At 44.7% G+C, this 15054-nt stretch overlaps 1 protein-coding gene across 17 annotated transcripts in view; it reads right to left on the reverse strand.

Annotated features, from left to right (window-relative positions):
- The window catches only part of DTNB (dystrobrevin beta), a 204876-nt gene that overhangs the window by 163945 nt on the left and 25877 nt on the right, over positions 1-15054 (reverse strand). For all 17 annotated transcript variants that reach the window (XM_054820030.1, XM_054820024.1, XM_054820029.1 and 14 more), the window contains 2 exons: positions 12029-12114; positions 2790-2944 (listed from right to left, as the gene is read on the reverse strand). In XM_054820030.1, coding sequence (XP_054676005.1) covers positions 2790-2944; positions 12029-12114 — 241 coding nt within the window. The remainder of the gene's footprint in view (positions 1-2789; positions 2945-12028; positions 12115-15054) is intronic.

Raw genomic sequence — 15054 nt, forward strand, 5'->3', positions numbered from 1 at the left:
CAGCTTAAGGCACTGTTTAGTTAACTACTACAGATGTAGCTTAGATGTCCGTCATGTCGATGCCAAAGTCTGAAACCCCACAGCTTTACCAATGCCATCTGGAGAGAATTGCAGCAAAATGATAGGCTGTAAAAGAGGAATATCACAGAAGTACCTCTGGGAAGCTTATTTTCAGATCTGAGAGGTATAAGAAAATAGAATGAAATCTAAGATTATCCATCTACTTCCCAGGACCTGTTTGTTTCTGTTTTCAAATAAATGAAAGAACTGTCTTGGGGTACAGTGTATATCTGGATTAATTAAGAAAACATTACCACTCCCTACAAACCTGGCCTTACGCTAGGGATTTTGTTTTGCTGAATAAAACTAGAGCAAAGGAACTTCTAAAAGTGAATCAATATGAAGAATTAGCTTCATGGGAGCCAAAGTCAAAGAGTGCTAAGACATGCTGCAGGCAAGCCACGCGCAAATTATAGAATTGTAGAATCATTTAGGTTGGAAAAGCCCTTTAAGATCATCAAGTCCAACCATTAACCTCATCCTGCCAAGCCCACCACTAACCCATGTCCCCAAGCACCACATCTCCACGTCTTTTCAATCCCTCCAGGGATGGGGACTCCACCACTTCCCTGGGCAGCCTGTCCCAGGGCTTGACAACCCTTTGGGGGAAGACATTTCTCCTCATCTCCAACCTAAACCTCCCCTGGCACAACTTGAGGCCGTTCCCTCTTGTCCTATCGCTTGTTCCTTGGGAGAAGAGACCGACCCCACCTGGCTGCACCCTCCTTCCAGGTAGTTGTAGAGAGTGACCAGGTCTCCCCTCAGCCTCCTGTTCTCCAGGCTCAACACCCCCAGGTCCCTCAGCCGCTCCCATCAGACTTGTGCTCCAGACCCTGCACCACTTGGTTGCCCTTCTCTGGACACGCTCCAGCACCTCAATGTCCTTCTTGGAGTGAGGGGCCCAACACTGAACTCAGCACTTGAGGTGTGACCTCACCAGAGCTGAGTACAGGGGGACAATCACTGCCCTGGTCCTGCTGGCCACACTAGTTCTGGTACAAGCCAAGATGCTGTTGGCCACCTTGGCCACCTGGGCACACTGCTGGCTCATATTCACAGGCAGTTACTTTACCTCACTTGGCCACCAGGCGAGATTTGCATCAAGTGTCTTGGAAATCTCAGTCAACTGTCAAAATCTAACTAGCTACACTAGCCTCTCTTTATGGGTAAGAGAGAAATGGTCGCTTCCAGAGTGTGGGCTTCCAACAAAACCAAACCCCCATCCCCTTTGCAGACAGTTGTTCAGCCTGGAGAAGAGAAGGCTGCGGGGAGACCTTAGAGCCCCTTCCAGTCCCTGCAGGGGCTCCAGGAAAGCTGGAGAGGGGCTGGTGCCAAGGGCAGGGAGTGACAGGCCAAGGGGCATGGCCTGAAGCTGCAGGAGGGGAGATGGAGATGGGATGTGAGGCAGAAATCCTTCCCTGTGAGGGTGCTGAGGCCCTGGCACAGGGTGCCCAGAGAAGCTGGGGCTGCCCCTGGCTCCCTGGCAGGGTTCAAGGCCAGGTTGGATGGGGCTTTGGGCAAGCTGGGCTAGTGGAGGGTGTCCCTGCCCATGGCAGGGGTGGCACTGGGTGGGCTGGGAGGTCCCTGCCCACCCAAACCCGTTGGGGATTCTGTGGTTCTATGAAAGAGCACGTAGAGCTTAGCGTGCGACGTCTGACCTCTCCAGCTCGTAGGCTGAAGTTCTGCATTCAACAGCAGTGCCACAAACACGAGACTTGACTGATCGCATCAGTTTCCCTACGTGCGCAATCAGCTTGCCCTGACGTAGCAGAAAGGGTGGCATGTCCGTGGGAACAAGTGTGGCCCACAAATGCCTCAGCCAGTATGGAAACAGAGGGAAAAAAATTTCTTAATTACACTATTAGTAAAACAAAACTCTGTTCTCAGTAACTCACAGATGAGCTGGAGTCCCCATCGTTTCCTAAATCAAAGGCTGTTTCCTACTGTGTTGTATTTGATGTATAGTGATTGCTAATTAAATTTAGCAAAAGTGACTATAGTTTCTAAATCTATACATTTCAGAAATATTTTCTCCAGAACACAATCATGACCAGAGTCTAAACATTTAATTTTAGGCCTAAGATTATCTAGGTTCATGTTTACAGTTGATTTAAGGACTATTTATACTATTTACACTATCTCAAATTAGAAACAATTCCTTGGAACAATTAAATCACAACTAAAACGTGTAAAGAAATTAAAAAAAGCTCTTTTAAGATCATGACTACATCACCTACTTCAAACATTACATGTAATGGAAATATTTAGGAAAAAACAGCTATACCAGTAAGCATAACAGTGAAGTTGATTTAAAAATAAACTATGCGTACACAACATATTTATTTTGTTCAGATCCAGCCAACTAGCAAGTGATTTGTTGAAACTAATACTCTTAACACACTGAGAAAGCTTAACAGAAAAATCAAAGGAGAGTAGTAAAAATGCTGTGTTTCGTGTTTAAGACTTAAATAGGTCACCCTCGCTGTTCTTCCGACGGGGAACAGAAGCGCCCCTTTAGGGAGGGGGACCAGACTAAAACTGTGCAAAATCCTTTAATTGCCTAAAACCTAGACATACCATTTTAAATTATCCAGACTGTCTTAAAAGTGCTTGTACAGCATGTATTCCCCACCCCCTCCCTCCAAACCCCGACAAACTCCAACCAGCTTTTTCAGAAGAAAGCGCTACAGGAGCAAGCAACACCGAAATCCTGTGGGGTTAACTCTTACTTGTTGTGGGAAACAGGTCCGTACAGAATGCTCTGTGTATCCAAAAGAAGGCCCCTCAAACACAGCTGTTGGAAGTTTTAGAACTTCTTTCAAAAACTGATCAAACTTTGTAAATATCATTAGTCCATTTGAATCTGATATTTGTGAGAAAATATCTGTAAGAAAAATATAATAAAACCCTACAGTAAATACATGCTTACTACAGAAAAGGAAAAAAAAATATTTCAACCCATTTAAACCCCAAGAAACTTATGCTTTTTTTTTTGTTTTATTCTGAACATAATTTCTTATCATTTGCCACCAAGATAAAATTTATAAACAAATGTATTCGAACATGCTACGATACAAATCTTCCTGTTTCCTCCATCCCGTCTCACCCAGTCTGGAGAAAAGATTCTGCCAGTGCATTAACTGTAACAGGGAGCAAGCAGAACTTGGAGGCATTCTGAAAGTTACAGAACATTACATCTTCGTGATTACGGCTTCGAAATAGAACCACATAAAATCCTTTGAGAAGTCTCCTACAATTAAAGAAAAGCCGTAAGAATCACAAAGTCAAAACTGGCAAAACTCCTGGTCGATCTGGGGCACGTCGACGGCCTCTTGAGTTCAAGCGATGGCGTCAGAAGTAAAGCAGCCAGAAACTGGGGTGCAGCGAGCTCCATCTCCGAGGCAAAACCCGCGAGCCGAGCAGCTGAGCGGGATGGGGAAGGGAAACCGGATCTAATCTGCTCTCAGAGCTGCCGCGCGCGCTGCAGAGCCACAATAGGAGCTTTTGTCTCTATGCAAGGAAAATGTTTGTGATGAGACGAGGTATGCTTTTTGAGCAGCTACGCGGGGCGAACTGTATTTCTGAAACCAAAAGGAGATCAAGCAAGACGTTGAGCGATCTGGTGCACACGTGGAAAGAGGAAGGTAGGGAGGGTCCCGGAAGGCGGCGGGGAGGAGGGCAGCTTTGCCGGTGGGCTCTCTCCCACACCACGCTCCTGGCCTCGGCCACGCGGATGGAGGGACGTGTCCCCAGCCTCCCGCTCTGGAGCCCTCTGCCCCCTTACTGCACAGGGCCCAGCGCCTCCAGCCCCTCACTCCGGCCATTCCACGCGACCAACCCAAAGCTCGCACGTCTCCGGGAAGGTAAAAATACAGGAGCAGCTGTGTAGATAGCACTGTAAGAAAATGATGTCTTATCAAATATTAGGAGAGCTGCATACAGATAAAGCAAAAATGTCTTTGGAGAAGACAAATCTCTCAAATAGCAAAACTGGGTCTCTGATCTACTTGCAGAGTCAGATTACTCGATAGAGGAAGATTTCTCTAATAAGAGCACTAATATTAGTAAGACCAATCATTTTCCAAGATGTGACAGATATCAGAATTCTTCACTAAACAGCCACTGAATCATCTATGAGGTTATTTAAGACACCATCAGTAATTAAACATCAAAAAGGATACGTTGACAGGAAATAAGTGATCAAAACTAGGTCCGTTAAAAAAAACCCAACCTATTTCAGAAAGGCGTATTTTGAGTAAACTAGAGAACTTGTTCCAATGTCCTGAATGAACGAGCTCATGAAGAAGCCTGCAACATCTAAGTTAAGGGTGATAAAGCCATCTGGAATTTGTATCCCTGGCTAAACGGACAAGCCTGAAGTGAAGGTCTGAAGCCCTTGTTGAATAATCTTTCAAGGCACATTAAGGGGGAAGAGGAGGAGAGTGAAAAGATAAATGGGGGTCGAGGGGAAAAGTCAGGCTCCAAACGCACGCCAATGAAAAGAAAACAACTAAAACTCATTAGAGAGCCGACCTTCTGGAACTCTAATCCCTCTAGATCAGAATCACTCCGGAACTGCACACGCACAGACCCTGAAGGGCTAGGAATGAATCTGCCCAGGTGGGACCGGTAGAACATGACAGTACTTGTATTTAAAAAAGGACAGAAATCTTCTGGGTAAATAGAGTCTAGTAATCTGCACTCAACGGTATGCAAGATCTAAACCATTTTAAGGAGAAAGTTAATTAAAGCTATGGAAATAAATTGAAAATGAGATAAAATAGAACAGGCTATATCAAGGGTAAATTAAAAAACAAAGCAAACCCCACTAACCTCTATCTTGCAGTCAGAAAAAAAAGTGGGTTTATAGTCAAAGTAAAGTTGAACTCATTTATGCCGGAAACTTCCACATGGGAAATCACCAGTGAAATTGGAAAAGACAAAGATTAGTAGGATAGAATTATACAGTTGCCTGCCCTTTTAAAGGGCAGTCCATTACTCTCAAAGAGAAAACCTCACACTAAACAGCGGCTAACAGCGTCATTCGCCAGGGTCACACCAGGCACGTGCTAATGCCGTTTCCTGACGACAAGGTACGATACTTTAATTCTCACACAACGTTTCAGTTCAAAGCTACTACGCTATATTATTTTTTTTAAACCAGAAAGAATCAAAAATTTAGAACTACAAAACACACTGCTCAGTCGCCATATACCAGCGTAAAACGGTACTTGTGCAACTCGCCATTTCCTATTTTCAAAGGTTGTAGTAAAACTTTTACATTAATTCCAGAGCTCCTCATATCATCTGTTAAACCTGCCCAACGGTTCCCCCGAGCGCCTCTTTTCGGCTGTTTAGAACTGCCAAACTGACTGCGCTGTGTTTCCCATCAAGGCATTTGCCTGCTGCTTTGTACGGCTCCAGCTGAAGGCTCCACCGTTTCTCCGGGTGAGAGAAACGCAAAGCAACAAAACCCCGGCACCCGCATTTTCCAGGGTCTTGACCTCGAGCGTACCCTCCATCTCCATGAAATTGTCAACTCTTATCATACAAATTCATAAAATATTTCTTAAATCCTAGGTTTAATATCAGTAAAAGCCAAAAAAAATGAATTCAATAGATGAATTAGTTTGACTGTGCTTTTTGGGGTGGTGTGTGTGCAGGTTTTTTGGCATTAATCCCAAGTATGCATTAAGGTCAAAAGGACAATCCAAGGGAATACAGGCCAGTCAGCCCCACTGCGGTTCCTGGGAAAATCATGGAGCAAATCCTCCTGGCACATATTCCTGGGCACAGGAAAGGAAAGGTGACTGGGATCCGGCAGTACAGATCTGCCAAGCCTAAATCACTCCTGGCCAGCTGGATTCTCTTCTGCGATAAGATGACAGAATTTGTAGGTATCACCTCAACTCGAGCAAGGCTTTTTGCTTCTTATTTCCCCACAACATTCCAGTATTCCCCCTGGGATGTCACAGTCTGCATGGGTGAACAACCAGATGGGCAAGCAGCTGGTTGGAAGATCAGCCTTGGGGGCCAGTGGATAATGGGTCAAATTCTAAGCAGAGGCTTCTGCTGGAGCCTGTCCTGAGGCACGTCCTGCTCAACGTGTCTGTCGGTGATCTGGGAGGTGCCAGAGCGCACTCCTGTCGAGTTTGCAGACGATGCCAAGTTGAGAGGACCAGGTGATACCCCTGAGGGCAAGGGCTGCCATCCAGCAGGACCGAGACCAGCTGGAGGAGTGGGCTGGCAGGAACCGTATGAAGTTCAGAAAGGACGAACGCAAAGTCCTGCCCGTGGGAAGGAAGAGACTCCGACAGCGATCCAGGCTGGGGACCTGGAAAGGTCCTTGTGGGTTTTGAGGTCACAAGCTGACCGTGAGCCAGCCGCGCACTCTGGCAGCAAAGGTGGCCAACACCATCCCGGGCTGTACGAACAGCAGCTCGGCTACGAGAAGGAAGTGATTATCCTCCTCCTCTCAGCACTTGTTAGACCTCTGCTAGATACTGGGTCCAGTTTTGGGACCCCCCCAGAATCAGAGAGTTGTTGAGAATCACAGAATATGAAAGACACAGAAGAGGAAAGAAACTGAAGCGAGCTCTGTAGAGGGCTACAAGGATGGTCAGCATGCTGGAGCTCTTATCCTGCAAGGACAGGCTGAGGAAAGAGTCATCATTCAGCCTGGAGAGGGTAAGACACTGAGAAGGCCTAATTCCACCACCCAAACACCAACAAGGAGATTATGAAGATGCTTTTGGAGGAAAATTTAGTGATTGGAGTTTGAGAGCTAGGTATCAGAGAGGTCATAAGTCTGGGACACATACTGGAGAGACCAGAGGACCTGAGAGGCTCCAAGGACCAGCGAGTCAACAGAGGAGCATCTAAGGCCAGTCACTGGAGGGATCCATATCGTACAGGCACGTGCATACATGTACATATTTATGCCACTGACAGGCTTTCATCCTGATCAGGCAGAGGAGGGGACAGAACCAGGTCACTGGTGCTGTTCAAGTTCACACGGGTGTTTGCTGTCTGCGTTGATCCGTTCCTACTGGGAACCACTGGTGGGCTGGGGACACGACATGCAGCAGCCTTACCTCTGTCAGACCAGCAGGTGTTGTGGCAACTCCTGACATTTGGTATAAACAAATGAGATGTAAGAAAGCCTGTATAAAATCACGCACTGAGCCCGTTCAGTGTGAGGAGACGTGACACCACAACAAACCACATATTACTACTACTACTGCTGCTTTGGTCCACTGATTAGGACCAGGACAAATAAGTCCCCTTTCACCTCTACTCCTCCAAAAAACCAAAATACCCTCTCCCCAAAATCAAAACCTCACAATCGGGCTAATTCAGCTACAGCAGATTAACCTTCAGGACCCTTATTACATGAAACGTGGTATTTAGCATACATTCTTGTCTGAATTTTTGGGGTGAACTTCAGTAAGCACTGAAGGCTCGTCAGAGCCAGATGGCAAGAGGAAAATGGAGGTAGTGAGGCGAGGGAGCCAAGGAGTGCCGCACAGGTAGAGCCAGTCGTTAGCGAAGTCAGACAGCCCGTAAAATGAGCAGGATGGAGCCCTGAGTTACTTGAAGTTCTGTTTGCAGTTTACTGGAAGGAAGCACTAATTACTTCACAATGAATCTGCTCGAATGCCAAAGTGAAGTCACCCGAACCCACAAAATTTGACATTTTTATACAACATTTCTTGGGCTTAAAAAGTTACGACAAAAATCATAGAGTCCACAGCAGCAGGCTGGGTTTACAACTCCTACCTTGCACACGACATAAATGAACTCCTTTGCAAGGAGTGTCGTGTCTCAGGAAATAATCTTTTCCAGAGACAGCAAAGTGGTATCGTTGGACAACTCCCACTTCATACGTGCTGCCAGACACTGTATGGACTGAAAAATGCTCCATTTGTTCACACTTCAGGATTTAAAAAACATAAGCCTGTACCTATGCAAGTATAGAGACCAAGTTACTATCGTTCCCATAAATTATGAGATGAGGGGAAAAACATGTACCACTTTGAGGATTTGCAGAAAGCCTGGCGTGCCAGCTGAGCCAGAGCTGACAGCCTGCTTAGGAACGGGAGCGGAGGTGGGAGCAGGGGAACAAGTAAATTGGAAACAGAAGAAGTTCAGTGATGAAATGGGTCAGTAATCAGAGAGACAGGTGGGAGAGACAGGAAAGGGGAAAAAAACCACAAGACAGCACATTCATAACCATCAGAAGAAGAAATAAAGACTACGAGAACAGCTGAGGCAGATCAGATCACAGGTCTGTTTATCCCAGCAGCAGATGGCTCGGGCAAGCACGTTCCCCAGAACATTCCTCCGCTCGCTGAGAGCGTCTCTGCACTCAGCAGCCTTTGCTGAATTTGCCTTCGGTTCAATTGGTTCAAGGAGTAACTGAGTGGTGCAGATGTTTGATGCCGACACCATCCTTTGGTGAAGTTTAAAGAAGAACTGGGTTTTGTTGTTTGAGTCCGTCACTGCTAATGTCAGTTACTGCCCTGTAGTCCCGGCACTGGACGGGGAAAGGAGCAGCTGCTGTCCATTCACCACCAACACGCTGCTCGGGATTTTGGAGAACACCATCCTTTCACCACCGTTTTTCTTTCCAGGTTGAAGAGTCCTGCTCTATCTAGCTGTTCTCTACCTTTGATGATCTTTGTTGTTCTCAGAAAAGACGTATCAGAGCTGGAAAGGGCAGCGTACCAGACGGGGCTTCTAGAGCAGCACTTGTTCAAAGCATAAAGACCCCACGGAGTTACACAGTGCCTTTACCTCTCCGCTTTGCTCTTCACGTCCTTCCCCTCTGTAACATTTCATGGTTTTAAGCCATGACTAAACAGAGCATCAACACCTTCACAGAAGTATAACTCCAAGATCTCTCATCTGAGCAACAAGAGCTTTCTCAGCTCACCTTCCCATGCATGACACTTCCCCCTCCAGCGTGCACCGCTCTACACACGCTCACACCGACTTTCACCTATCATTTTATTTCACAGTTACTCAGCGTTGTCAGATGGTACTACAACTCTTCAGTCTATTTTAGCTTTTACTACACTGATTTACTTTGTATCAAATCGTCACCTTTCACTGTATTTTTCCAGCTCGTTTGTGACAGTGTTAAAATCAGTTTAGGTCCAGCATTATCCACCAGTCCCAATATACAAAAAGGATCTTTATTGCTCTCTTTCGGTTCCTTTTAGCCAATCTTCCACCTGCGCAAAGACCCCAAGCGTTTGATTAAGGGACCTTCTCAAATGCCTTTCAGAAATCCAAGAAGTCTGTATCCCCTCCCAAACCTCACACGACATTTTCTTCCTCCCATTCCCTTCCCCCTCAGAAAGTTTTCAGAAGACAGGTAACCAACAGTTAATCGTTCAGCTATTTCATTACTTCCTATTATTCCCCTAACAATACGACCCACTTCCTCTCTTCTCTCTGCCCTCAGGTTTACAAGATCCCACCATCCCACATCTCCGATTTTCTCCCACATCCCACAGAAAGCTGTCCTATGACCTTGTCTGAAACGTCAACAATTCTACCCTGGTTTAGAGAAACATTTCCCCTCCTGCACAGATTTCCTATACTCCTAAAATCTCATCCCAAATCAGCTAAAATCCCCTTTTCCTGGCCAATTTTGTTAACCGCGCTCTGAGACTCCGTGTAACCTTGCACATGGCACCGTCAGCATTTGAGACTCTTAGTGCGGCGGTTCCAGCCTTTAACCTTCTCTCCAACAAAGCGGAGACAACAACGACCGCACGAGGGGACAGAGGAGCGTCCGCGGCAGATGCTGCGCGTGAAGAAAGTGCTGTGACCGTACAAAGCAGTGGCAAATCACCGTTACCGTTACAGTTATGGATAAAGAAACGCTTCCTCCTCAGTTGACTCGTAAGGTATTATACCTAACAGAAAAACAAAAAAACCCCTCACCAAAAGCAGGTTTTAAATAGGTGTGGTCAGCAGTTAGTACTCTGCCATGAGTGGAACTGAGTTTCAACACTGAATTAAAAAAGACAGAAGCGCTTCTGTCCAAACCACATCGAATACAAAGTCACGTGCTCTTTGAAAATGATGCTCCACATCCAAAGAGAAGTGCACCAAGAAAAAAGGGGCAGCAGATACTGGGGGAAAGACCCCAGAAATGCAACGCAAACTGAAGGTCAGCTGACAAGGTACAAGAAAGAATAAGTGAAAGGCATGACACCAGAATATGACAAAGCTGTAAGAAGCAGCACTATTCTGTGAAAGCAGTCAAAAGCGTTTCCTCCAATGTGTATGCACATCAGTTAAGAATTTTTTTTTAAATAATGTCAGTTAAGAATTTTCATAAAGAAGAAAGTTACAGTGGCAAAGGAAATAGGAGCCAATAGAATAAGAAAAAGAAAAAGGAAGCTTCAAGTGCTATGAAGAAAATCAGACATGATGAAAAGACAGAGAGGGAGCAGGACATTAAATGCACAGATTTTAAACTTTGAGACTGGACACACTTGTTAAACAGGACTATTAAATGAGGTGTCCTTAGGGTGAGAGCGTCTTAACTGGCCACCTTCTGAATCAGTGACTTGAGGCTTAATATAACCTCCAGAACGATAACCAGGTCTCTGTCTGAAAACATCCAAAGTTAGCTGATTCCTGTAACATTTAATTCCAGTGGTTAATTGCCTTTTCCACTAAAAGGAAAGCACTGTCTTGCTACTTCCAGAAATAATGCTCCTTTTCTGTCCCAGGCTTATGCTGAACTGCTCATCTCCTGTAACCTCCTCAAATCTTGTCCTAATTAAACCCAAAATGTAATCTTTTCCTGAGGAGATAGAGCTTCTAGCTTCTTCTCCCACTATTTCATCTTGCGTATTTTATAGAGGGAATGCAGTTGTTAAAAATGCTTAAGAAGTCTTAATATCCTCTGTCATACATTCCTGTCCCCTTCACTTAACACTAATCTTTGGTCACTCGCAGCTTTGTTTTTAATTGGAGAGTTTTATAGTTACTACCAGATATAAAAAATGGCATTTCCTGGTACTGAAACCTGTGCAGCCTTAATATTAAATATGTGCATGCAAAGATTTCTCACTAGCTATTTTTCAGACCTTGTCACGTAATTTAATTCAGCACACTAGCATTTCACGTTGTGAGTTTTAAAGCAAATACCATAAAGAAGCTTAATGATGCAGAAAAGTCTAAAGAATTCTTTACTGTGAATGACAACCATAGAGCTGAGGAGGAATGAATTATTACAAGATAACTTTTTGAAAGGGAATTTAGGGTCAGGTGAAAATGAGAAGACCTGAACAGTAAGCCTGGCACTGACAGTAAGATTAACTTCCCAACTTTTCAGGGTGGAAATGAAAAGAAAAAACACCCCTAAGAACAGTACGCCTTGCCACTAAGAAAGATGAAGGAACAGGAATTGCTACTAAAGGACAAACCCAATGTTTATGGATATCACTGATTCTCTACTGAGACAGCAGAAGGCTCATAGAAACAAGAAAAAAAGGAAGTAAGATTGATGAAACGAGAATAAAAAAAGGATTAAAAAAATAAGAACTGAGAAGCTGGAATTACAGAATGAGAAGATGCAGAGAGCGCCTCAGATGAAGCAGAAGATATACAAAAGTCCTCCAACATCCTCAAAACAGAGGAAACGGCAACAAATTTCCCATTACTATCAGAAAAATCAGACCTGAAGTTTTACACTGAAAGAAGCGCCCAGGTTTCTGAACAAACGCACGCCTTGCAAAGCCTGCTCGGTGCCACACTCGATGCTCTGTGGCCAGCAGGCGGCAGCTGTAACAAACCCAGCGACACAGCAAGCCTCCTTTCCCTGTAAACATCGCTAAATAAGCAAAAAAGTTAGCTTCCAGAACTCAATACAATAAAACATATGCGGCCAGTAGTGAAAACACAGTATTTCAGAGAACAGTTTGATTTGCTTGAAAATACTTACATCTTAGTTTGTCCAGTATTTTACCGCCACACATTGTTGCTAACATAGCTTTCACGGAAAATACCGTCAGCTTCCCATGGCCCTCACTGTGAAAAAAAATACATGGTAAGTATTACTACAGAGCATGAGAAGTAACAAAAATACTTGAGGCCTAGGAAGGAGATGCATAAATGCCCTCCATTAACTACTAAGCTCTGCCACAGCTATTAAATATAACATTAAAACAGTGTTAACACTAGCATTTTTAGCATACTGGAAGAGTTAACAAGTGTCTAATCACAAATCAGATTTTCTTGCAGAATTATGAAAAATGCACCGATAAAGAGACTATGATTTGTCTTGTTCACCCCATAACTGTCCTATAAAAAAGTAATGTGCTCATTTATTTTTTCCACTAAAATATATTTGTTCACCATAAAACATCTCATTTTTTCCTCCGCTACCCTTTGTCAGTTACTTTAAATTTTTACTCCTTGATTTAAACTCTGATGTTCAAATACACATTTCATTCCAAAAATAGTACAGTAATTGACAGCTAACGGAGAAGTTGTACAATATCCCGAATACACCACCCAGAAGAGGAACAATGTGAACAACGGTTTAGTCCAATTTAATAAAGCTGCTGTGCTATCAGAACAGACGGCACACTTGGAGAATTTGTTTTCTAATACCAGTGAGAGAAAATGAATTTGTCTCTATGGAAAGTACAAAAAAGCCCATTCAGCCCTGTATGATACGTAGAAACAGCTACGAGCGTTACCCCCGTCACGGAACGCAAGATACGGATGAAATGATGGGGGAAGCAAGTCACACAGAACAAGGCTCGCTGCATTAAAGCGCAGCAGATACCAGCAACAGTTTCTCCCGGTTCAGGGCTGGCCCGGTGTGGCTATCTCAGTGTAAATCCACTGTTACCGTGAAGGTGGTTGAACCTTGGTTTAGCGGTGCGTAGGGCAAAAGATCCGTGTGTAAACGTGGGTAAGAGCTGTTGGAATTCTGAGCAACTTATTGCCAAACAAAAATATACTGAGCTGTTATCCTTAACTATGAGCAGCAACAGTGGTACAGACTGATAAACCACCAAGAAAGTTAAAGTCCCATATAAAAGGAGAAAAAGAACTAAAATACATTCCAGTAACTGTAATTAAATGTATTGGACAGATAATTCATACTGTTGTAGGAAATACGATGATGGGGGAAATACACGATGAATGTTAGAAGAAGTCTAAAAAAAATCCAGAATACTTCTCAGTGGAAACGAGAGGCATATTTAACATTTGCACTTGGACAACTAGCACTTGGAAAGTGTTAAGAGTAAAATTATTTGAAGTAACTATTGGGTCATGGCATTGAAGTAGTGACAAGGTCTGACGTCCACAGCAGATGAGTAACCAGGTGGAGACATCTGGAAGTAACCAGATAACTTTTTTCCCCTTTCACACTCAGAGTTGATATGCAAATATTACCTTCTGGGAACATTTCACACTCTACGGTGAGGTGAAGGCTCTCAACCTTTCTCAGGCTGAGAAGTACCTGAAACATAACAGACTATTTCTCTAATAAAGACGCAGAACGCCTTTCAGATATTCCCTCTACAGAAGAGAGGCAACCTCTCCTAGAGCTACAGCTGCAGGAGGATCTGTGAAGAGGAATGGCATTCAAAGGCCATCACCTCCGTGATATCCAGTACCCTTTTAACTGCTGGTTAAAGAAACTAAACAAAGGGAGAAAACTAAACACATTAGATACTTATTTCAAGCTATATAAAGGCTATAGAGTTAACAACAAGGAAAAGATCTCAGCTATCCAACTTTGTTGCTGTCTTTTCTCTTAAATAGCTTTCTCAAAAGTGTAAGTTGGCACACCCCCTGTGTGTAAAAAAAAAAAAAAAAAGTAAGACTTGATGAGATCTGAAATTGGTTGTCTGAAAAGTTCATCCTCTTCAAGCCCTGACCTCCACTTTCATCTGAGCAATCTTAGTAGCTAATTCGAATTTCCTTAAGTTACAGTCTCAGCCCCCTCCCCCTTTTCTTTTTAACAGACATTCATTTTCTCACAAAACAGAGTTCAGCTTTGAATTCATTTCCAGAAAAAACCAAGCAACCGAAGCCATCAATACCTACTCACAGGACACAATCTTATTCTTGCAAAGATACCTCATGGTGCCTTAGACATTAGGCCTGCTTCTGCTGACATCGTTTATTTGTAAAGCAGCCAAACCAAACCCCAAAACTCCTGCCCCTGCAATCTGGCAGAGGTGTAGTTATTAAGCGACTTGCCCAAACCCATTTTTGTACCAATGCCATTCAACCTGCTGAACTCCCTATCAGAAGGAAGAAGGGCAAAACTTTTGATATGATTTTGAAACTCCTATGACAACCAGGAGTTCTCAGGACTGGAAACAGAACTGGGGGACTTGTTTAAAACAGACGGGGCTTGCGTTCCCGAGGCTTCTTCCAGTTGCCTGAAGAAAGCCTGATCCTCCACGTCCTCCTCACCAGGCGGTCCGCAGCAGACTCCCGCAGCAGCGATGGCCACGGCCATCTGCCCACTAATCCCGACTCAAGCTCCCAGCTGGCTGACCATCCGTCCCAGGCAGAGCTCCGTGCGCTCCAGCTGCTCTCCGACGTAAAGAGTGACTCCCCCTTGTCTCTGTCCCCCCCAGGGAACCCACCGCAGCAGTCCAGTTGTGCCAGCTCTCCCACCGCGTCCTCGCTCGAGGAATCAGTCCTCTCATTCCTCCTGTTTGCTCGCGCAAGCCTGTGCAGCTACTGCAGAGAGGCACCCGGTCACGATGACCTCCCAGAAAAGGCACGAGAGCTTTCTGCATAACGCTGACCTGTAGGCATTTCCTTACGCATACACATATGCCCTTCCAGCTCTGCCGTGCCTCCTCACCGCATCGTCCACACTTTGCTTGCCAACTCACTTCCTCACTTGCTTCTTGGTCATCCTCTCCCTCCCCCTTATTGCACGCTGCTTCATTAGCAGCGTATACTGTGGTTTGGTACCTACAATTTCAAAAG

Source organism: Grus americana, chromosome 3 (assembly GCF_028858705.1).
Source record: "Grus americana isolate bGruAme1 chromosome 3, bGruAme1.mat, whole genome shotgun sequence".
Lineage (NCBI taxonomy): Eukaryota > Metazoa > Chordata > Aves > Gruiformes > Gruidae > Grus > Grus americana.